The sequence below is a fragment of the Scyliorhinus canicula genome, chromosome 2 (assembly GCF_902713615.1).
Source record: "Scyliorhinus canicula chromosome 2, sScyCan1.1, whole genome shotgun sequence".
Lineage (NCBI taxonomy): Eukaryota > Metazoa > Chordata > Chondrichthyes > Carcharhiniformes > Scyliorhinidae > Scyliorhinus > Scyliorhinus canicula.
Genome location: NC_052147.1, coordinates 46,197,343 through 46,222,938, shown reverse-complemented (window position 1 = coordinate 46,222,938; position 25,596 = coordinate 46,197,343). Strand labels below are relative to the sequence as shown.

Here is a 25,596-nt window from a genome sequence, read left to right as displayed (position 1 = left end):
GCTGACAAGAGGTAGCAGCAGGATCTAACTATTGAGGATCTTGCACGAGCGCCAACAGAAAATTCAGAAGCAGCAAAACTGAGTATTTGTTCTCTGGTGTTTGTTAGCATTCACAAGGTTTGAACCTATTGTTGCTAATGATAAGGAAATTTTGACATGAGGATGCTAATGGTATAACGGAAAATAACATTGCCAGGTGAGCCCAAGGATGAAAGTCAAGGGTTTGATCCCGCCCCCGGGTCACAGTCCGTGAGAAATTTCCACGTTCTCGCGTGTCTGCGTGTGTCTCACCCCAACAACCAAAAGATGTGCAGGGTAGAAACATAGAAATAGAAGGAAGAGGCCATTTGGCCCTCCAAACTTGCTCCACCATTCATTATGATCATTAAGTTCAATACCTTGATCCCGCCTTCCTCCATATCCTGTGATCCCTTTAGCCCCAAGAGCTATATTTAATTCCTTCTTGAAATTACACAATGTTTTGGCATTACCTACTTTTTGTGATAGTGAATTCCACAGGTTCACCACTCTCTGGCTGAAGAATCGGGAACATTCTTTATGAATCTAGCCTGTCTAATCCTGTTAGAATTTTGAAAGTTTCGATGAGATCTCCTCTCACTCATGTAAACTCCAATGAATATAATCCTAATCGATTTAGTCTCGCCTCAATGACAGCCCACCATCCCAGGAATCAGCCTGGTAAACCTTCACTGCATTCTCTCCATAACAAGAACATCCTTCCTCAGATAAGGACACCAAAACTGCACACAGTACTCCAGGTGTGGCCTCGCCAATGTCCTTTGTAATTGCAATAATACATTCCATTCCTATACTTGAAGGCCAACATAGCATTTGCACTGCCTGCTGTGCTGTGTATTTACTTTCAGCGACTGATGCAGAAGGACACCAAGGTCTTGCTTAATAACTACATCTCTCAATTTACATCTATTCAAATAATAATCTGCTTGCCTATTTTGCTACCTGCTACTACCAAAGCAGACAGCCTCATTTATCCACATTAAACTGCATCTGCCATGCATGTGCCCACTCACTCAGCCTGTCCAAATCCCGCTGAAGCATTTCTGCATCTTTCTCACAGCTCACCTTTCCACCCAACTTTGTATCATCTGCACATTTGAAGATAATACATTTAGTTCCCTCATCCAAATCATTAATACATGTGAACAGTTGGGGTCCAAACACAGATCCCTGCGGTACCCCACTAGTCACTGCCTGCCAATCAGAAAAATGATCCATGTATTCCAATGTTTTGCATCCTGTCTGCTAACCAGCTTTCTATCCCTCTCAAGACACTATCCTCAATCCAATGCGCTCTAACTTTATATAGTAATCTGCTAGGTGAGACCTTATCGAAAGCCTTCGGAAAGTCTAAATAAACCACATCCACTGGTTCAAAACATTCTAGCAGATATGTCAAGCATGATTTTCCTTTTGTAAATCCATGCTGACTTCGTCAAATTACACCATTGCTTTCCAAATGCTGTGCTGTGAAATCCAATTTTTATTTCCAATTAAGGGGCAATATAGTGGGCGAAATTCTCCCAAAGGGAGACAAAGTGCCGACGGCGGAGTGAAACCCGGAGTGTTTCACTCCGGCGTCGGAGGCCGCTCCTCGCCCCCTATTCTCCACCCCCCCCCCCCCCCCCAGGGGGCTAGGAGCGGCGGCTCGTCAACCTCACGCGCCGGGCCTTGACGCTTGCGTCAAAGTGGCACCGCCTGAATGATGCGGCCGGCGGCGCCTGAATGACGTCACCCGCGCATGCGCAGGTTGGCCGGCGCCAACCCGCGCATGCACAGTTTCCGTCTTCCCCTCCACTGCCCCGCAAGACATGGAGGATTGATCTTGCGAGGCGGCGGAGGGAAAAGAGTGCGTCTTTCAGAGACGCTACCAGACGATCGGTGGGCACCAATCGCGGGCCAGACCCCTCTTGAGCAGCCCCCGGTGCTGGATTCTCCCTCCGCCACCCACAGGCCCCACATGCAGCGGTCGCACGCTGTTCACGCCGGCAGCAACCAGGTGTGGTTGGCGCCGACGTGAACTGGTCGGGTTCGGCAGGCCGCTAGGCCCATCCGGGCTGGAGAATCGCTGCTCGACCGGAGTGGCGATTCTCCGAGCGGCCTGTCGCAAAACGCGACACGCCGTTTGGGGGGGGGGGGGAGAGAGAAGAGAATCGCGTGCGGGTGCCAGGGCGGCATGGCGTGATTCGCCCGGCACTCCCGCGATTCTCCCACCCAGCGTGGGGTCGGAGAATCGTGCCCAGTGTGTCTCTCTGCAGTGGGGTGCAGGGCTCACTCGTGTCTGACACTGTGTCGTCCCCTCACCCTCTCTGGGGGAATCCCGGAATCTGGCACATCATAATTGAAGGTTCTTTTGTTTCGCTGCCTCTGTAGATAGTTCAGGCAGTGTCCTATTGGGCCCTCCCCAAAACCCTCCTTCCTTTCCCTTCTGTTGATACAGAGGCGAGGGTATCTGGTCTCTCCAGCGCAACGTTTAGTGCTTGTACCGTTTGTTTTTTGTGCAACTGTGTTAATTAACTGTTTTAATAATCAGAGTATCCTAGCCTCCCCTCCCCATACTATGGTACTGAGGGGAGGGTACCCTGTTTCTCCAACACAAAATTAGTGTTTGTACCATTTGGCCTTGTACATATTTTTTACTGTTTTATTAAAAAGATATGGCCAATCCACCTACCCTGCACATCACTTTGGGTTGTGGGTGTGAGACCCAAGCAGACATGGGGAGAATGTGCAACCTCCACCCAGTCCAAGATGGCCTGTTCTCTTGTTGGTTCCTCAACATACTGGTCCAGAAAACTATCCCGTATACACTCCAGAAATTTCTTTATCACATGTATCTCTGATTTCCTGTCTAATCCTATTCCCAGCATTACCACTGCAGTCTAGTGGTCTGTATACCGCCCCTATGAATGTCTTTTGCTCCTTGATGTTTCTTAACTCGACCCATACAGATTCCACATCATCTCTACTAATATCTTTCTTCAATATTGGGCGACACAGTGGCGCAGTGGTTAGCACTGCTGCCTCATTGCGCAAAGGACCCAGGTTCCATCCTGGCTCTGAGTCACTGTCAGTGTGGAGTTTGCACATTCTTCCGGTGTCTGCGTGGGTCTCACCCCCACAACCGAAAAAGATGTGCAGGGTAGGTGGATTGGCCATATCTTTTTATTAAAACGGTAAAAAATATGTACAAGGCCAAATGGTACAAACACTAATTTTGTGTTGGAGAAACAGTGTTGCCCCTTAATTGGAGAAAAAAGAATTGGGTACTCTGAAATTATATTTAAAAACATTTCCCTCGATAATTTTTAAAAATAAATTTAGAGTATTCAATTCTTTTTTTTCCCCTAAAAAGGATGAAAGTCAAAAAAAGGATGAAAGTCAAAACAAGTGATTCCAGTAGGCTGGAGATAGAGGGACCCACCCTTACAGCAATGGTCATAAGCTGTATCACAATTGAGGAAATGGCTCAAAATAATGTTCTAATGGAATTTTATTTCTACATTAAATACTTACGAATAAATGCAATTAATTTACACTGGTAATTGCAGTAACAGTGTTCAAATCACTTCACAAACTATCACAATTTTGGAAACCATTGCTTTTATAACTCTTCATAGAAAAACAATAAAACAAATAAATAAATGAATGAATGTCAACTTTAAAAAAGAAAAAGAAAAAGTGATCCACATAAGAAAATGACTTTTTGGGGGAGATAAACTTTGAACTAGAGCACTTTAGATTATGTTACACAATTATAAATTGACCAGCTCCAACCCCTTTCCCATTAACCTGTTTTATAGGCTGAATGCATTTCATTAGAGATGCAAATTTACTCCTTTATTAGTAGCTACTTTTAGAATGGGCTTAAAAATTGGTCATTCACATAGCATCAGGGCAAAATATTTATTTATTCCAATGCTTTATATCAGAATATTTATTGTATAATTCATTGTCTCTCGTAACTCATGAACTGGGTACGCATTTATTTACCTTCCTTCCTTATCCCTTTTCATCTGTTTGCGAGCATGACGATCCATTACGCTGGTTTTGGTCCGTGTCTTCTTCCATGAGTAATAGAACTTTACCAAGCTAGCTATGGATTTGTCAGGCAACTGCAGAGACATACATGGTTAACAAGATTTCTGAAACTTAATCAAACCTCAAAATTCCAGTCAATGCATCTACCTCTCAGTTCCAGCTGTAATCAAACTAAAATATTTATAAGCCAGTTGATGAGTATATTCAAGACTGAATTATAGACTTTGGGTATTAATCTAATTAAGGTGATATAGGGATAAGGCAGGAAAGGAACTAATAGTCAGTGATAATAATACTGAATGGCAGAGAAGGTTTGAGGGGCTGATTGGCCTGCTCGTGCTCCTATTTTCTTAGGTTCTTGTAGCATTCTACATACCCCCATTATAAAAATACAAATGAATGTGAGCCGATAGTTCAAAAGGTAAATGCATTACTTTTAGCTGCAGTACTGAGCCAAACATCCAGAAGGATCTCGGGTACAATCCTCAGTTTGTGCTAATTTAGTTGATGTCAACGCCACACGAGTATTGCAATTAGTCCTGGTACTCCTGCGCTTGGGTGAAGGGCCGTGGATAAGTTAACAAAATTTCTCTCCAAGAACATCGGCTGAAAACTGCATTCAAATTAAGCATTTGAATACCACTGTCAAATTGTCCATCGACACTCACTATCCATAGATGAAAAGAATTGTCTTTTGTAAGAGTGAACCACACTGTTGTTGCTGTCTTAACATGGACACTACCTTTAAAACAGTTGGGTGGAAAATTAGGCATGTGGAAGGCAAGTAGAGTTTAGATTAAATTATAGAATTCAATGAGAGGAGGCCTCATCCTTGCATTTTAAATGTCTTGTAATACAAGTTTTAAACAGAACACAGAATTTTTATTGAAAAGATTCCTTTCCCATGTATTTATATCATCCTAGAGATAGTCAATTAACTAAATTTACCAATGTTTTGGCATTAACTACTTTTTGTGATAGTGAATTCCACAGGTTCACCACTCTCTGGCTGAAGAATCGGGAACATTCTTTCTGAATCTACCCTGTCTAATCCTGTTAGAATTTTGTAAGTTTCGATGAGTTCTCCTCTCACTCATGTAAACTCCAATGAATATAATCCTACCCGATTTAGTCTCTCCTCATTGACAGCCCAGGAATCAGCCTGGATACTTTCACTGCACTCTCTCCATAACAAGAACATCCTTCCTCAGATAAGGACACCAACATTGCACACAGTACTCGCTACAGCTATTATCTGATGGTGGCATAGTCAACATCATATGCATTCACGCACCAATTCTAGATGCCAACATGTCAGAAAGAACATTCTTACATCTCCTTAAATGATGTTCTGAGGAGCATTCTGTATAGCAAGAGGCTATGCGTCCTGGGTGACTTCAAAGCATGTGTTGGGGCAGACAGTGATTCATGGCCAACCTGTCTCAGTCGCCATGGGGGTGGACAAGATCAACTATAATGGACAACACCTTTTTGAACTTTGTGCCCTGAATGAACTATGCATCACCAACACTGCCATAAAAGACATGCCACAAGGCATCATGATGTCACCAAGGTTTGGACATTGGCACCTTGACCTGGTCATTACAAGAAGGTGTAATCTGCCCAGTGATCTCAACATCTGTACCTACTACAGCACAGATGGTGACACCAACCATTTTCATCAGCAGCCGAATGAAGGTGCACCCCAAACATTTTCCAGTTCTAAACAAGACAGCTCACCATACATCAATGTGTTCCCCAAGTAATGATGACAAATACCAGCAGTGCATTATGGGTCTATCCTGGCTGTACAAAATCACGGAGGGGCGGCATCTCATCTTCTGATTCGGCATGTTACAGCCCTTTGGACTCAACATTGAACTTATAATTTTAGACAGTGACCTTTCTCCTCCATCTTCAGCCATTTTGAAAATATTCCATACTGGTCTCAACCCAAAATCTTTCTTCCTCTGCCTTCCAAATTAGACCACCTGTCTAGTGTTCTTAGAGTTGCCACACAATTTCTCCCAGCTACAGTTTAACATCCAGAAAATTTCCTCCTCTCTTTAAGTCTGATGAAGAGTCAAACAGACCTTGAAACATTAGCTGTTTTCTCTCATTAAAGATGTTGCCAGACCCAAGTTCTTGCAGCATTCTTGGTTCTTGCCCCAATAAATTGGTGTCTGCCTGTCTCAAGTGCAGTCTCTCAGACAGGGAAGGGACATTTCACAAAAGGAGGAGGAAAATATGCTCAAACGGTTGAACTATATCAATGTTCCAATCATTTTGGGTTAGCATAATATGGCCACTAGGTTCCAGCAGTCACAGAAGGAAAGACACATTCAGTTTACTAAAAAATAAATTAACGATTAATTGATTTCTTCTTACCATTTGCTGAATTCTGTGGAAGGTTTTTCCATGGAAACTAAATGCTTGTTCAAAGAGCACCCGGTCCTCCACAGTCCACTCATCTGGAAATGGTGTGAAGTTTGGAAGGTCAGCCAATGACTTCTCAATATTGTGTTTGTGCCAAAAAAGCATACCTAAAGCCTATGGAAAATTAATTTAATGAGTTCAAATAAAATCCAAGACATTAAAATTAAATACGTCATATGCTGAAGCAAGAGAGGACTGGAACAAAACCCAGATACAAGTGCCAAAATAGGTGCTGAAATTGTCAGTCATAATTGCAGATCTGCATGGATAGTGGCTTAAGAGTTTGGTCATTCATTAGTAAAATGTGACAACAGTGGTACTTTATTGTGTAACGAGAATGTTTTATTTATAACTGCGCTCCTCACTCAACTGTAATTCTAAATGAGAAAAAAAAGTTCCTATGTCAGTCTTAACTCAGCTGGCAGCATTCTTGCTTCAGAGTCAAAGTTGTGAGCTCAAGTCCCATTCCAGGACTAGAGCACAAAAATCAAAAGCTAGCACTCCAGTGCAGTAATAAGAGATTTCTACACCATCTTTTGCACTAGAACTCCATCTTTCCTCTCAGCTGGACGTAATATTTTATAGATCAGTGCCCTGACCAATATATCCCTCCATTGACATCGAAAACAAATTATCTAATCATTGTCACATTGTCATTTGTGGGACCTTGCTGTGCTCAAAATTGTCTGCCTCATGTCCTGCATTCAACAGTGACTATATTTCTGAAGAATTTCATTGAATTTAAAGCACGTTGGGATGTCATGTGGTCATGATAAGTTATATAAATGAAAGTTTTTCTTTTATAATTTGTTTGTTTCATCTAATCATCACTAGTTACAGCTGGCTGGCCACCTCTCAATAGTTGAGAAAACAGGTATTGCCTAACCAGAAAGACTCAGTCAAAGGAGAACATGCTTATGTTCAGAATGAGAGACAGTGAGCAGAATAAGGAACAGTTCTATCACTTGCAAACTGTACAGACACATCAACATCATAACTTAGTGAAACTGGGCTAGCAGATTAAATGAAAATGAGTTTTGCCACCTTCAAAGCAGCTACTTCAAACTCTTTACAAGTGATATTGCAATGCAAAATTTGTTTATTAAACTAAAGTCTTATGGTTCAACATGTTACTACTAAACCATTAAGTTATGACATGATTGGAAACTAGCCAGGATCGATCCTTACTAGACATCTTTTAGAAATAACATAGGGCTACGTCAACCAAACAATCTCTCCCAAAACTTTCCTAAATGCACAAAATGTTTTTTTTTTGCCCTCAATTATTTAGGCTACAGACATCTTGTTTAATGCAAACAAGTAGCAAAACGTCACATTCTATAGGTTTTGGACAATTGTGCATAACTGGAGTGTCATCCTATTACATTGCTATTCTGTAAAATGAAATACATTCACAGCTAAGATATGACGTAAATAAACCTTACATTTTCACACATTGTATTTGTAAACTTTACCAACTGCAGAATAATTTTGACTTTTAACTGAGTTAGGGAAATGAAGATAGTTTTAAGGGATTTATATTGGTAACCAAGTAGGTTATAGTTTTAAGTGGGTTTAATTTAATGCTTCTGTGTTTGGGAGGGTAAAATCGACCGATAGATTCATGCTGGACAACGGTGTTTGTATGTGTGGGGGTTAGTTAAGTTGCAACTGTGGGTCTATTGTGCTTCAGAGGGCACTATGGTGTAAAGAGTAAATAATCCAGCAGTGGTTGTTAAGCAATAAGGGTTTTGTAAGGTGGGGGGGGGGGGTGCTCAGGAGGGGTCTGGCCTGCGATCGGTACCCACCGATCGTCGGGTAGTGTCTCTGAAAGACGCACTCTTTTCCCTCCGCATCCCCGCAAGATCAATCCTCCATGTCTTGCGGGGCAGCGGAGGGGAAGACGGAAACCGTGCATGCGCGGATGGGGCCGGCAAAACTGTGCATGCGCGGGTGACGTCATTCAGGCGCCGCCGGCCGCATCATTCAGGTGGCGCCGCTTTGACGCGCGAGGTTGACGAGCTGCCGCTCCTAGCCCCCTGGGGGGGGGGGGGGGGGGGATAGGGGGCGCGGAGCGGTCTCCGGCGTCGGCACTCAGTCTCCCTTTGGGAGAATCACGCCCACTATATTGTTCAGAAGAATTCAAGGAAGAGTAAACAAAGTGTTGTTAGTTAAAGACAATTGTAGTAACTAGATTTAAAGTGGACTTCAGAGGTGCATGAAAGATTTGATGTCATTGTCATACAGTCCAGGAATGAAGAGTTAAAGCAACTGAGTAGTTTGCACTGCAGTCAAGACAAATAAATCCTGAAGGGGTTGATGTAAAATCCTGGACTGGATTCGATGTTCAAAGTATAGCAGAAGCTTTATTTAAAAGTGTAATTTGAGAAAACTGGGCCGGGATTCTCCCCTACCCGGCGGGGCGGGGGTTCCCGGCGTGTTGGAGTGGCGTGAACCACTCTGGCGTCGGGCCGCCCCAAAAGGTGCGGAAGTCTCACATTGAGGGGCTAGGCCCACGCCGGAGTGGTTGGCGCTCCGCTGTCTGGCGTGAACGGCCTTTGGCGCCACGCCAGCCGGGGCCGAAAGGACTTCGCCGGCCGGCGTAAGTCCGTGCATGCGCAAGTCCGTGCATGCGCCGGAGCCTCAGCGGCTGCTGATGTCATACCAGCGCATGCGCAGGGGAGGGGGTCTCTTCCGCCTACACCATGGTGAAGACCATGGCCAAGGCGGAAGAAAAAGAGTGCCCCCACGGCACAGGCCCACCCGATCGGTGGGCCCCGATCGCGGGCCAGGCAACCGTGGGGGGCACTCCCTGGGGTCAGATCGCCCCGCGCCTCCCCCCAGGACCCCGGTGCCCGTCCGCGCCACCAATCCCGCCGGTCAGGTAGGGGTTTTGATTCCCGCCGGCGCGAGAGGCTAGACAACGGCGGGACTTCGGCCCATCGTGGGGGGGGGGGGGCCGCCGACAGGCGCGGCGCGATTCCTGCCCCCGCCGAATCTAGGGTGGCGGAGAATTCGGGACACGGCAGGGGCGGGATTTTAAAGCATGTTGTTTGAAGTGGAGTTCAGAAATTCTCACATGATAATCATCTGAGGGGGTTTGGAGGAGATATCCACAAACATTCACTTGGGGGGCTCAGAGTAGAGAGTATATATCCACAGTCATCTTGGGTGCATAATAATAATAATAATAATAATCCTTATTATTGTCACAAGTAGTCTTACATTAACACTGCAATGACGTTACTGGGAAAATCCCCTAGTGGCCACACTCTGGTGCCAATTCGGGTACACAAGAGGAATAATTCAGAATGTCCACCTCACCTAACAGCACGTCTTTTGGGACTTAGAACATAGAACAGTACAGCACAGAACAGGCCCTTCGGCCCTCGATGTTGTGCCGAGCAATGATCACCCTACTTAAACCCACGTAACCCGTATACCCGTAACCCAACAATCCCCCCATTAACCTTACACTACGGGCAATTTAGCATGGCCAATCCACCTAACCCGCACATCTTTGGACTGTGGGAGGAAACCGGAGCACCCGGAGGAAACCCACGCACACACGGGGAGGACGTGCAGACTCCACACAGACAGTGACCCAGCCGGGAATTGAACCTGGGACCCTGGAGCTGTGAAGCATTGATGCTAACCACTATGCTACCGTGAGGCCCCATGGGAGGACTTGTGGGAGGAAACCGGTGCACCCGGAGGAAACCCATGCAGACACAGGGAGAACATGCAGACAGTGACCCAAGCCGGAATTGAACCCGGGGCCCTGGTACTGTGAAGCAACAGTGCTAACAACTGTAATCCAACAGGGACTGTGTTAATGGGACAACTGTTGATCAAGACGCACTGTGAAATCCATGTTGATCCTAAAACCTGTGTTGTGTAATTGTTGGGGAAGAGTAAAAGTGTATTGTATCATAATCCAATTTCATCATGGGTAACAACTTTTTTTTCTTGTTGTTTAAATGTTTTATTGTTGTGAAATCTAATTAATGGTACTTTATTCGTCCACGTTTTATAAAAAAATAATTTTTTTTTGAAAATAATCTTTATTGTCAGACGTAAGCTTACATTAACACTGCAATGAAGTTACTGTGAAAAGCCCCTAGTCGCCACATTCCGATGCCTGTTCGGGTACACGAGTCCGTTCAGAATGTCCAAATTATCTAACAGAAATTATCTTTCAGGACTTGTGGGAGGAAATCTGCACAAACACAGATAGAACGTGCAGACTCCGCACACAAAGTGGCCCAAGCCGAAACTGCGATCCTAACAGTTGCTTTTCAAGTTTTATTAAACACAATTTTGTTTGTTATCCATGAGTGTTATCTACTAGCAAGTACTTAATCAGATGGCCAGGAAATCCAGGCTGCAGCATTAGACTAATTTAAAACTGTACTTTGCATATCAGATTGAAGCGATGGCAACATATAAGCGGAGATCACATGCAGAGTGGCTCCCACTAGAGTTCTCAACTTTAGCCTTTTTCAGCTGTTTCTTTTTTTTGTGAGGGAACTTAATGAATATTTTCTCCTAATAAGGTTGTGGGTGGCGGAGGATGCTGAAATCCCAACAAAAATAATGGGAAGTAAGGGATCGAGGGTTGCTCAGCCAGTGGCCTTGAGCAGGGGTCAGAGTTCTGAGGGAGGAAAGAAGATGGCAGGTGCAAGCTTGTCGGGTGGAGCTGCGCCCATCATGGTGGATACATTGGCAAAGGTGATGGCGGCAGAATTAGAGTGGCAATATGCCAAGCACTTCGAGTGGCATGGGAAGGAGATGATGGGGACGTAAACAGATAGTGGAGGATGCGTTTCCCCAACAAAGGAGGCGCTTGGAAAGACGAAGGAAATGGTGTGGGAGCATGGTCAGGTGCTGAAGTGGGTGGAGGAAGCGCTATATCGGCATAGCGACCAGCTCACCTCGCTGGAAGTGGAGGGGTTGAGGGTAGAGAATAACAATAAAAGGCCCAAGGACAAAGGTGGAAGACCTGAAGATTAGGTCACGACAACACAATCTTTGGATTGTGGGGCTGCCGAAGGGGCTGGAGAGCCAGAGACCAGCGAAGTACTTTACAAGAATGTTCACAAACTGCTGGGGGAGGATGACTATGTTAGCCCCTTCGAGCTGGATGGGGCCCATCAGTCGCTTCAGACAAAGCCAAGGACGAACAAGCCACCCAGGGCGGTGATAGTCTGCATTAGCAGCTATTGGGCAAAGGGAAAGGTGGGCTGAGCAGAACCGGGAGTAATGAAACTGGTCCGGCATGGTAGAGAAGTGGTTCTAGCAGTGGACGACTGATCCAGTGGTCAAGAACAAAAACCCAGGGTCACGAGTTTCAAGCCTGCCACGGCAGTTGGGAAATTTAAATTCAGTTAATTAAACAATCTGGAATAGAAAAATACCATCAGTAATGACGACCAAGGAACTACCAGATAAACCTAAAACCCAACGGTTTAACTCATGCCCTTTAGGGAAGGAGACCTGCTGTCCTTAACCAGTCTAGCCCATTTGTAACTTTAGTCTCACAGCAAAATGGTCAACTCTTAACTGCTCTCTGAAGTGACCTAGCAAGCAACTGTTGCATCAAAATCACAATGACCAGACTGCAGTAACTCAAGATGGCAGCTTACCACCATCTTGAAGTGTAAACCTACTTGTGACTAAAGATTTTTTTTTAAATTAAAAGGGCATTAAATGCTGGCCTTTCCAGCACCGCACTCATACCTTAAATAAGCAAAGGTTATGGGTTACTAATTTCCAGAAATTTAGAACTTTTTCGCCTAGGATAGAAACGGAAATACACAGCTTTTAATAGGGAGGAAGAATATCACAAATTATTTCTCCCAAATAAAAGTGAAAGTAAAATGAGATCTGATAAACTACAGCATGGAGTCAAGAAAGCTTAAGCTCTGGAGCCTACAATAAGTAAAGTTCTGAAAAATGGCACTGCCCTTTTGATTGTTGAAAAATGGACCTATCCTCTGTGCATGAAAAATTAGGTTTGATATAAAAATTGAAATGTTTATACAAAAACAAGACTGGAAAAAAAAACTTCAGCAGATAAGAATGGGAGCAACCAGATACTGGTGAAAATTAAAATAATGAATGAATGCAAAGGAGACATATTTCCGCAAGAATTAAGGAATAGCTGCTGAAATTCCTTACAATAGATAAATTAAAATGAGCACAACAAAGGGCAGAAAACACAAAATGGAATAAAGGCTAACAAACTTTAAAGAAATTGTAATGCAAATGAAAGTCTAAAAATTACATCTTCAAGGAGGAAAAAAGAATGAAGATATAATAGCAAGAACAATGAGTCAGAGACATTGGACTAGATAATTATAGAAACAGAAATAATACTGAAAAAGCTGGCAGAACATTAGGTGGAAAAAGCAGCTGGTGGGACACATTCTAAAATGTTGAGGTAATCGCAAAGATAAAAGCAGAAACTCTAATCACAACCTTTCAAATACCTGAAATTGAAGCTATGCCAGAGAAGCAGGAATCCAAACTTTCAGAAATCATTGATTAGATAACAATTAGAAAATTATAGTCAGTTAGCAGCACCTTTTAATAGCAAGGAATTGAAGATCATACAGAGAGTGCAAAAGAGATGCAATAAAAATGATACCATGGAGGGTGAGAGGCTTCAGTTATGAGGACACTGGAGGCTGAGATTAATTATTTACTTTCACTGGATTTTAATGCCCATCCTTAATTGCCTTCGAAAGGGTGGTGCTGAGCAGACTTCCTGAACCACTGCAGTCGATGTGGTGCAGGTGCACCCACAGTGCTGCTGGTAAGGGTGTTACAGGATTTTGAGCCTGTGAAAGCAACAAGTGATATTGTTCAAAGTCAGGATGATGTATGGCTTGGAGGAAAACTTGCAAATGGTGGTGTTTCTGCCCTTATCTTTCTAGGTGTCAGGGGCTTGAAGGCAGGGTCAAACCAGCCTTAGAGAGCTGCTGCAATACATTTTGTATATAGTACACTGCTGCCATTGCATATCGATGGTGAAGGGAGTGAATGTGTAACTTGGTGGTTGGGCAGCCGATCAAGTGGGCTGCTTTGTCCTGGATGGCAGTGAGCTTCTTTAGTGATGTTGGAACTGCTTTCACCCAAACAAGTGGAGAGGATTCCATCACACCCCTGACTTGTGAAATAATTGACCAAATTTATATAGCACCTTTCTCCTTTTCAAGGTGCTTCACATGGGCATAATCAAAAGAAGGATGACAAGCAAAGGGGGCGAAAGCAGTTGGTGAGAGTGAAAGTTTGATCAAAGGCAATGAGTTTTAAGGAGGTTTGGAGGGGAGAGGAATATGGAGACATTTAGGAATGACATTTCAGAGCATGGGATCCAGACAGAAGGAAGCACATGGCCAGAGTTATAAGTACAGAGAATTAAGGGATAAATTAGTCATCAAGCTGGAGGAAGTGGAGCCACAAAAGGATTCATACATTCTGCAATAATTTTACATTTGAGGCTGGGATGCATTTGGTGGCTGGAGTAAATGGTTTTGACAAGGGAAAAAGATAATGGCAGAAATCTTCAGGTCCCACCCACTACAGGGTCTTCCCCTCTATTGACCTCGGGTGAAAATTTCAGTCCCTGAGCAGGCATGACTGGAAAATCCCACCCAAAGACTTTGGCCTTTCCAATGTTACATTGGAAGAACCGCAAATGTTGGGCAAGCATCTGATAAAGAGGCAATAAAGAAATAGGTTGGATGCTGTCAGCTCACACAAGTAAGCTGCTCCTACATCTGCAGGGGACAAATAGAAAGATCAAGGATAGGTTTACAGACAATAGTGTAGGGACAGCAAGAAACTCCTTGCAGTTGTTCTGCCTATAAGCAGATAACACAAGGGTAAAATGGAGTTAGGGTAGCCCACCGAACCGGATAATAGAGAAGAGAGGAGTTGAAAATGAAATGAAAAATGAAAATGAAATGAAAATTGCTTATTGTCTTCAAATGAAGTTATTGTGAAAAGCCCCTTGTCGCCAAATTCCGGCGCCTGTTCGGGGAGGCTGGTACGGGAATTGAACCGTGCTGCTGGCCTGCCTTGGTCTGCTTTAAAAGCCAGCTCTTTAGCCCTGTGCTAAACCAGTTGGTGGAGGATGTTATGGTCTTCCAAATTAAGCAATGCCGAGAGATCGAGTGGGTTATGTACCATGGTCAGAGAGAACATGTATTTATGTTCAAGTGCTGTGTCAGGGATGGAAGCCTGATTTGAGAAATTTTGATGGAGCGTGGAAAGGATATGTGAGAACCCATTCGATAATGAGATAAACTGAAAATGGTGCAGTAGCTTAGATGGGGTTTTTGTAGAGGAGAGGATGTAATAAAGGTTTTGATACAAAGGGGTCAGAGTTATCGGAGAGGTATCAATGTCAGTTAGCATGAGGGCAGGAAGAGAAGTTGGGTGGTCAGCAGATTAGTCAGAATCAGCTCAAGGACTAAATTTTAGATCTTAAAGTTTTATTACCTGTTCCATGTTGTAGCCATGCTTCTCTTTGGCTATTGAAATGTACTCATCCACTGAAAATGCAAAACGAAAAGTTAAGAAATTGACCACTTCAAATTAGCATGTTCAGTGACAATTAAAAAGATTGCTTTTTACCACCCGCATGTTAATCTAGTGAATCACCCATCCCATAAGATTTAAAAGCTTGCTCTTGAGGCCAAGAACCAGATCCTTGGCAATAAGAGTTCCCTCCTTAATAAGATATTGGTCCACAATGCTCCACAGTTGAAAATATTGAAGGCTGATATAAACAGCAGAGAATCAAGGGAAATGGGAAGCGGACTGGATGGAGTTGAGGCGGGGCAGCATGGTGGCGCAGTGGTTAGCACAGCTGCCTCACAGTGCCAAGGTCCAAGGTTCGATGCCGGCCCTGGATCACTGTCTGTGTGGAGTTTGCACATTCTCCCCGTGTTTGCGTCTATTTCCCCCCCCAGAATCCAAAGATGCGCAGGGTAGGTGGACTGGCCACGCTAAATTGTCCCTTAATTGGAAAAAATTCAAAAAATTGGGTACACTAAATTTATTTTTAAAAAAGGATGGAGTTGAGGCTGATTGAGTCCAATCATGATCATATCATCATACGGAATGCTGTAGCAGGCTCAAGCAGCTGTATGATCTACCCCTATTTGTTATAAGAAAGACTGGATTAATCAAATAGATAAAATAGGTTGTAGAACAGAAACTTCTGCCAACTGAGACATCATAAACGGAATTGGCGAGAATATTGTCAATGATTAATCATTCAGAGCATTATTAAATCTTTCCTTCCAACCAATAATTTTCAAGCTTCAAAATCACAAACTTATCAGCTAAACAAACTCATTTAAACACATGCTAAGGGTTATCTCAGAGGTTACAATAAAATGAGAATTTCTACAAAGCAAGAAGCAACAAAAATCAAGGCTGGTCTGAAATGCATCAACATTATTTGCTAATATTTCTCACTCGCCATCTTGTAAAATGCTGTAAAAGTCTAGAGGAAAAATTAGTACTTTTTTAAAATAAAACTGAAAAACTAAAATTTTCTTTTGTTGATTAAGTCATCAACTGCTGCCTTTCTGTTCCTTTGCTTAAAAAATATTTGTTGACTCAAAGAATCAACACGAAATGCACAGTGCAAAAGCCAAGGCACAGTTTCTAAATCATCTCCAGATGCTGCTGCTGAAAGTCAGTGTATTCAAAGCTTTACAAGCAAAACCTACAGTTTGCCAGTGAAATCATGCCCACGCTCCGCATTTTTAACCAGCAGAGTGCAATATATCTGCAAGAAAATCTGCTTTTCTTGCATCCAGCAACACACCAAAGGTGGTGTTGTCCCGGTCTGCTTTCTCATCACATGGCTTTTTTGTCTCTCCAGCAGCACAGTAACCCATTGATACTTCCAAGCTTTTCCACAACGTGCTCTTGGGAAGTTTGCTAGCTTTCAACTGGCAATCATTAAGCAGTAGTTTGAACTTTTTTGTGGCCAAACCACTTAAACAGCGCTGTATTAGTGTGCTAATTTCAGTCATGTTTCCGTTTCCTATCCTATCCCAGTTTTCATTTCTTTCCCAATCCATCAAAACATTCGCTTTACTTCAGAAAGCATTGCACTTCTGTGCAAAAAGCTTTTGAACCTCAAATGCCTTTACATTGTGCATGTCATCCATTTCCTACCGCAGCAATAAGTCACAGCATTCATTTCATTGTCATTTTGAAATCAGGCTTCTAGCCCTTCCTCACACATACAACCATAAAACATGAAAGCACTGTAAACCACAGGTTTTGCAGCATGTTGACCAATGAATCCAATAAGACTGCAAGATAAATGTTTTGGATTCAAAGGTGGAAGGTCATGATTGAGGAATTTCCATCTACCATGCTTGCATACAAATGGGAATTGCAATAATTGAAATTGCAATAAAATAAACTTGTCAGAATTTTGAAATATTCATTTTTGGGATTTGGCATAATTCTCAAGGCCAGCATTATTGTCTGTACCCAACTGCATTTAAGATGATGGTGATGTGCCACCATCTTGAAATATTACCACCCATATGGTGAAAGTGCTCAGTTAGATAGGGAGCGCATGCAGATACAGCAAGAAATTAGGAAGCAAATTGTAGTGATATCATGGTTGTGTTGTAATTCATCGACTGACCACTAGGAGTCTCACTAGTATACAAGTGAATGTTAGAGTCAGGTGACCGGAGACTGACTTGGAAGCTGGGAGAGAGGTTGCTTGTGAATGAATGTTCAATACAGTTATTCATCTGTTGTTTTGTATATATTTGACCCACAGTTAATATTTTTTCCTATAAATTTAGAATATCCAATTCATTTTTTCTAATTAAGGGGCAATTTAGAGTGGCCAATCCATCTAACCTGCACGTCTTTGGGTCGTGGGGAGAGACCTCGGCGCTGTGATGCAGCAATGCTAACCACTGCCACCGCGCTGCCGAGACCCACAGTTACTATTTATAAATTGTTCATAGCTTTAGCTACAAGTGTTCTTGTAATATAAATCAGGTCATCCGCCAAGAACATTGCACAAATGATATGCTGGCCTCCACTGCAAATTAGTTTGGAGTGGAAGAAATGTGGCTTTGGTGGGGCCACATTTGGAGTACTATGTACACTTTTGGTCTCCTTGCCTATGGAAGAACATAAGTACCTTAGAAAGAGTGTGCAATGAAGATTTATTTGCTGTGTATGACAAGAGTTTGAGTAGAATTTGCTTGCAGAGTTTGGAAGAATGAGGTGTGATCTCTCATTGAAATGTCGAATATTCTGAGAGGGTTTGATGGGAGTAAATACTGAAAGGATGTTTTCTTGGTTGGAGAGGCTAGAACACAGAGTCATCGTCTCAGACCAAGTGGCTATCCATTTAGGACTGGGATCAGGATAAATTGCTTCACCGAGGGCTGTGGATTTTTGGAATTCTATACCACAGTCAGCAGTGGATGCTCATCGAGTACATTCAAGACTGAAACCTATACATTTGTCAGCACTAAGGGAATAAAGTGGTATGGGATATCAGCACTAAGGGAATAAAGGGATATGGGGATAGAGTGAGAAAATAGAGTAGATGTAAAAGATCAGCCATGACTTTAGTGAAAAGCCGAGCAGGCTTGGGAGCATGGCCTATTCCTGTCATTTATTTTTAATTCAAAGATTTTGACCCAGGAACAGTGATATTTTTCCAAGTCAGGATGACATGTGACTCAGAGGAGCATGGAGGGAGTGGTGTACTCATGAGGCTATTGCCCATCTTTCTAGATGTTAGAGGTTGCAGTTGGGGGATGCAGTCAAAGAAGCCTTGTGGCCCAGCCAGCATTATGGAGCCTCCTCCTGTTGGTTTGTTTACTGCTGGATGTAGAAGGACTGCAGAGTTTTGATCTGATCCATTTGCTCTGCAATTGATAGAACCATAGATTAGCTATAGATAAAACCATAAATTAGCCCTGTTTATATCATGCTGCTTCCCATTGTTTAGCACGAATGTCTTGTAGCTTCGATAGGCTGGTGCTGCATTTCAAGTTACACCTGCTGCTGCTCCTGATGCTCTCCTACACACCTCACTGAACTAATTTGCTTGAAGGCAATGGCAGAATGAAGGATGTGCTGGGCCATGAGGTTGCAGATTGCAGTTTAATATAATTCTGCCATTGTTGATGGCCCACTGCATCTCACCGATGCCCAGTTTTATGCTGCTAGTTCTGATCTGAGTCGATCCTTTTTCACATGACAGTAGTGTCACACAAAACCATGGAAGTTGGCTTCAGTGTGAGGACAGGGCCCCACCTCCACCAGGACTGAGCTGCGTGGTCACTCCTCCCAATGTTTTGGACAAATACACCTGCGACAGGTAGACTGGTAAGAACCAAGTTGAGTGGGTTTTGCTGTTGTGTTTGGGTTCTCACGGACTGCAGCAGGTCCTATTCTAGCAGCTGTGTCGTTCGGACTGTCAGTCAGTAGTGGTCCAACGGAGCAATTCTTGGTGATCGACATTGAAGTCCCCTTCAGTGCATCTTCCATGTGGCATTCAATATTTGGAGTACTGATTCACCACCTGAGGAAGGGCTGCAGATAGCAGGGAGTTTTCATCATCATGTTTGAGGCTTCATGGCGTCAGGAAACAATGCTGAAGAATCACAAGATCACTCCATCCCGTCTGCATACTACTGTATCACCATCTCCTGTGGGTTTATGCTGCCGGTGGGACAGGACATACCATGGGATGGTGATGGAGAAGTCAAAGTTATGATTCTGCAAGCATTTCTATGCCAGGCTTTTGGAAGTAAAAGCGGAAACAATAGAAGTGGTTGCAAATAGTCCAGGCAGATCGTTCCATACATGAGAACACCTTTAGTTGCAAATAAACATGTATGACTGCAATACTCAACTTTTCTTTCAAAACCAAGATTCATGCTGAACCAGAATTTCACAGAATCTACAGTACAGAAGCAGGCCATTCAACTCAACTAATTTATGCTGGCCTTTCTCGTTAATGTAGGGGGTCAACCATTTTTACCTGAAAAGCCTTTTTAAAAAGCCTAAAGAAAAATTATTGGGTGTTGCAAGACAAAATAATTAAAACATGGAGTAATGACATAAGCATATAAGAAGAAACAGTTCTTTAGCAAATAGGTGATTGGTCATTCAGAACTTGAGAGCATTGCTGAAAAGAAACATGTTGAAGTTTTTCATCTTGCACTCATTTAGATTTATTGCCACGTGCACAGAGGTACAGTGAAAAGTATTGTTCTGCATAGTCCAGGCAGATCGTTCCATACATGAAAAACCCATAGGACATACGATAAGTATACAATGTAAATACATAGACATCAGGTGAAGCATACGAGGATAGTGCTACAACAGTAATGAGGATGCGTAGAGAGATCAATTCAGTCCATAAGAGGGCCATTTAGGAGGGTGGTAACAGCGGGGAAGCTATTTTTGAATCTGTTGGTGTGTGTTCTCAGACTTTTGTATCTTCTGCCTGATGGAAAAGGCTGATGGAAGAGGTTAAAAGAGAGAAAAAACAGGGTGGGAGGGGGACTTTGATTATGCTGTCCGCTTTCCCAAGGGAGGTGTAGACAGAGTTAACGGATGGTTCGTGTGATGGACTGGGCTGTGTTCAAGACTCTGTGGTTTCTTAAGCAGTTGCCATACCAAGATGTGATGCAGCCAGAAAGTATGCTTTCTATGGTGCATCTGAAAAAATGTTGGACAATAGGTTTTGAATTTTGCAAGCACAGGCTGGTTGGGTACAGTCTGTACCTTGACCATTGCGAACAGTGGCTGGGACATGCTGTTTGATACAATCCACCAGTCTTTAGGATGCACGGCCTACATACCTAGCATCATAACGGCACTGAGATTCATGCCACATTACTCATTTGGGTGACATACAGAACCTCTTTTTGGTTTGAAGGCAACATCTTGTTAGTGGCGAATACCACTCGTGATGCACTGCACAGTAGCAGCATGGAACAGTTAGCTTCACCCATTGCTCAAATTTTGAAATACTTTATTAGTTTTAAACTAATGTGGCAGGGGGATGGGAACCAGATTAGGAAGTTAGAGGTCAGTAAAGAAGCAGCAACTAACGCCAGTAAGGTACGAGATAATAAACTCAATGTGACTAAGGGGAAGAATAGACAGGGAAGAGTTGATGAACGCAAAGGGACAGGTGGTCTGAGGTGCATTTGTTTTAATGCGAGAAGTGTAGCAGGTAAGGCAGATGAACTTAGGGCTTGGATCAGTACCTGGGAATATGATGTTATTGGTATTACTGAGACTTGGTTGAGGGAAGGGCAGGACTGGCAACTGAATATCCCAGGGTATAGATGCTTCAGGAGGGATAGAGAGGGAGGTAGAAGGGGGGGAGGAGTTGCATTACTCATCAGAGATGATATCACAGCTGTGATTAAGGAGGGCACGATGGAGGATTCGAGCACTGAGGCAATATGGGTGGAGCTAAGAAATAGGAAGGGTGCAGTAACATTGTTGGGACTTTACTACAGGCCTCCCAAAAGCGAGCATGAAGTAGAGGTACAAATATGCAGACAGATTATAGAAAAATGTCGGAGCAATAGGGTGGTTGTGATGGGAGATTTTAACTTCCCCAACATTGAATGGGATTCGTGTAGTGTTGGAGGTGTAGATGGAGCAGAGTTTGTAAGGAGCATCCAGGAGAGATTTCTAGAGCAGTATGTAAATAGTCCAACCCCGGGAAGGGGCCATACTGGACCTGGTATTGGGGAACGATCCCGGCCAGGTGGTTGATGTTTCAGTCGGTGATTACTTTGGGAATAGCGATCACAATTCCGTAAGTTTTAGAATACTCATGGACAAGGACAAGAGTGATCCTAAAGGAAGAGTGCTAAATTGGGGAAAGGCAGAGTATAACAAAATTCGGCATGAGCTAGGGAATGTGGATTGGGAGCAGCTGTTTAAGGGTAAATCCACATTTGAAATGTGGGAGTCTTTTAAGGAAAGGTTGATTAGAGTGCAGGACAGACATGTCCCTGTGAAAATAAGAGATAGAAATGGCAAGATTAGGGAACCATGGATGACGGGTGAAATTATGAGACTCGCTAAGATGAAAAAGGAAGCATTCATAAGATCGAGGCAACTCAAAACTGATGAAGCTTTGAAGGAATATCGGGAAAGTAGGACGAATCTCAAACGCGCAATAAAGAGGGCTAAAAGGGGTCATGAAATATCTTTGGCTAACAGGATTAAGGAAAATCCCAAAGCCTTTTATTCGTATGTAAGGAGCAAGAGGGTAACTAGAGAAAGGATTGGCCCACTCAAAGACAAAAGAGGGAATTTATGCGTGGACTCAGAGGAAATGGGTGAGATTCTTAATGAGTACTTTGCATCGGTATTCACAAAGGAGAGGGACAAGACGGATGTTGAGGCTAGGGATGGATGTTTAAATACTTTAGGTCAAGTTGTCATATGGAAGGGGGAAATTTGGGGTATTCTAAAAGACATAAAGGTGGACAAGTCCCCAGGACCGGATGGGATCTATCCCACGTTAATGAGGGAAGCGAGGGTCGAAATAGCTGGGGCCTTAACAGATATCTTTGCAGCATCCTTGAGCACGGATGAGGTCCCGGAGGACTGGAGAATTGCTAATGTTGTCCCTTTGTTTAAGAAGGGTAGCAGGGAAAATCCAGGGAATTATAGACCTGTGAGCTTGACGTCAGTGGTAGGCAAACTGTTGGAGAAGATACTGAGGGATAGGATCTATTCACATCTGGAAGAAAATAGACTTATCAGTGATAGGCAGCATGGTTTTGTGCAGGGAAGGTCATGTCTTACAAACCTAATAGAATTCTTTGAAGAAGTGACAAAGTTAATTGATGAGGGAAGGGCTGTAGATGTCGTATACATGGACTTTAGTAAGGCGTTTGATAAGGTTTCCCATGGCAGGTTGATGGAAAAAGTGAAGTCGTATGGGGTTCAGGGTGTACTAGCTAGATGGATAAAGAACTGGCTGGGTAACAGGAGACAGAGAGTAGTGGTAGAAGGGAGTGTCTCAAAATGGAGACGGGTGACTAGTGGTGTTCCACAGGGATCCGTACTCGGACCACTGTTGTTTGTGATCTACATAAATGACCTGGAGGAAGGTATAGGTGGTCTGATTAGCAAGTTTGCAGATGATACTAAGATTGGTGGAGTTGCAGATAGCGAGGAGGACTGTCAGAGAATACAACAAAATATAGATAGATTGCAGAGTTGGGCAGAGAAATGGCAGATGGAGTTCAATCCAGGCAAATGTAGGTGATGCATTTTGGAAGATCAAATTCAAGAGCGGACTATATGGTCAATGGAAGGGTCCTGGGGAAAATTGATGTACAGAGAGATCTGGGAGTTCAGGTCCATTGTACCCTGAAGGTGGTAACGCAGGTTGATAGAGTGGTCAAGAAGGCATACAGCATGCTTGCCTTCATCGGACGGGGTATTGAGTATAAGAGTCGGCAGGTCATGTTACAGTTGTATCGGACTTTGGTTTGGCCACATTTGGAATACTGCGTGCAGTTCTGGTCGCCACATTACCAGAAGGATGTGGATGCTTTCGAGAGGGTGCAGAGGAGGTTCACCAGGATGTTGCCTGGTATGGAGGGTGCTAGCTATGAAGAAAGGTTGAGTAGATTAGGATTGTTTTCGTTGGAAAGACGGAGGTTTAGGGGGGAGCTGATTGAGGTCTACAGAATTATGAGAGGCATGGACAGGGTGGATAGCAACAGGCTTTTTCCAAGAGTGGGGGTGTCAGTTACAAGGGGTCACGATTTCAAGGTGAGGGGGAAAGTTTAAGGGAGATGTGCGTGGAAGGCTTTTTTACGCAGAGGGTGGTGCGTGCCTGGAACGCTTTACCAGCGGAGGTGGTAGAGGTGGGCACGATAGCATCATTTAAGATGCATCTAGACAGATATATGAACGGGCGGGAACAGAGGGAAGTAGACCGTGGAAAATAGGAGACAGGTTTTAGATAAAGGATCTGGATCGGTGCAGGCTGGGAGGGCCGAAGGGCTTGTTCCTGTGCTGTAATTTTCTTTGTTCTTTACTCCTCCAAGATAATCTGAAGGTAGACTGGGCCCTTTGCAGGGTCGAAAATGATGACCATGGGCCTGATCACGAGTTTGCGTGATAAACAGTATAAAATTTACATTCACTTGAGGAGCTCAGTTGCAATATCAGTACTCATTAATATCCAAGGGTGATCAGGTGCCTTAGGTTTGCTCGGATAGTCCAGGTTTTTCCACTAAGAGTCCCGGTGCCCAGGCACTTTTCTCCAGGTTATTCAAATGTTTGAATTTTCAACTCTGCTGAAGTCCCTCCACATTACATTGCCCACATATTCAATTTAATCCCATCAGTAAATCTAGTAAAGTCAAATATAACCCAGAAAAGGCTACTCAAAGACCTGGAAAGATCATGCGGCTTAGGTGCATGTGTTTCTTTATACGCTAGAGACGACATGAGAGAATAAAATGGAAAGGATTTCAGCACCAAATGACCTCTATTTTAACCTCCAGGTCTTTGAAAATGGCAGACTGTGAAGTGTGGAATGGATGCAAGTTAGATAAGCCTAACACTTATTAGTGCTTTGCAGCTCAGTAGAAGTGAGAACTATTATCTTTTTAAAAATAAATTTAGAGTACCCAATTCTTTATATTTTTTCCAAGGGGCAATTTAGCGTGGTCAATCCACCTACCCTGCACATCTTTGGATTGTGGGGGTGAGGCCCACGCAGACACAGGGAGAATGTGCAAAATCCACGTGGACAGTGATTCGAGGCCAGGATCGAACCCGGGTCCTCGTTGCCATGAGGCAGCAGTGCTAACCATAGCGCCACAGTGCCCCTGAAGTGAGAACTATTAAATACCAAGAAGTTCAGATCACACTTGCGAAAACATGCCAAATGCAGTGACTAACCAGCAGCCCACTACAATGTGAGGACTACATGATAGCACAATGGTTAGCACTGTGGCTTCACAGCACCAGGTCCCAGGTTCGATTCCCCGCTGGGTCACTGTGTGGTGTCTGCACGTTCTTCCCGTGTCTGCGTGGGTTTCCCCCGGGTGCTCCGGTTTCCTCCCACAGTCCAAAGACGTGCAGGTTAGGTGGGCTGTACATGCTAAATTGCCTTTAGAGTCCAAAAAGGTTTGGAGGGGTTATTGGGTTACGCGGATAGGGTGGAAGTGAGGGCTTAAAGTGGGTCGGTGCAGACTCGATGGGGTGAATGGCCTCCTTCCACACTGTATGTTCTATGTCTATTATCTATTCCAAGTTTTGTAAAAACAGCACAAAAAATATATTTAGAAACAAACCAATTTAGATCCCATTAGCACTCAAATATAACAGTGATTTAGAAAAGGTTCTGAGTTGTGATGTTTTGCACTCCATGTGCAATGACATTCAATGTTGGGAATTAGATGATGTCAGGTCTCAGGAATTTCATCTGATGCATAGATCAACATAATTAGGGCCTAGGTAGGGTTCTCTTTCAGAGGATCAGTGCACACTCGATGGGCCAAATGTCCTCCTTCTGCACTGTAGAGATTCTATGATTTCAATAAGAACTCCTCTCATTCTTCTAAACTCCAATGAGTATACCTGTTCCAATGTTCCCTCATAAGGTAACCCTTTTATCCAAGGATCAGTCGAGTAAACTTTCGCTCAACTGCTCCTAATGCAATAGTGCCTTTTCCCAAGTCAGGAATCCCAAACTATACACAGTGTGTCAGATATACCCTGTCTACCCAACACAACTTTAGAAAAGCTTCCCTACTTTTGTACTCTATTCCCCTTGCAATGAAAGCGCTAACATTACATTTGCCTCCCAAATAACTTGCTGTATCTGCATGCTAGCTTTTTGTGATTAATGTGCCAGGACAACCAGATCCCTCTGTACCACAGAGTTCTGCAATCTCTCTCCATTTAAATAATATATTGCATTTCTATTCTTCCTTCCAAAGTGGATACGTTCACATTTTCCCATGTTATATATCAAATTTTTGCCCACTCACTTATCTG

At 43.5% G+C, this 25,596-nt stretch overlaps 1 protein-coding gene across 4 annotated transcripts in view; it reads right to left on the bottom strand.

The window, feature by feature from the left end:
• The window catches only part of rcor1 (REST corepressor 1), a 186,339-nt gene that overhangs the window by 31,292 nt on the left and 129,451 nt on the right, over positions 1-25,596 (bottom strand). For all 4 annotated transcript variants that reach the window (XM_038777300.1, XM_038777291.1, XM_038777283.1 and 1 more), the window contains exons 4-6: positions 15,025-15,077; positions 6,469-6,630; positions 4,033-4,154 (exon numbers count right to left, since the gene is read on the bottom strand). In XM_038777300.1, coding sequence (XP_038633228.1) covers positions 4,033-4,154; positions 6,469-6,630; positions 15,025-15,077 — 337 coding nt within the window. The remainder of the gene's footprint in view (positions 1-4,032; positions 4,155-6,468; positions 6,631-15,024; positions 15,078-25,596) is intronic.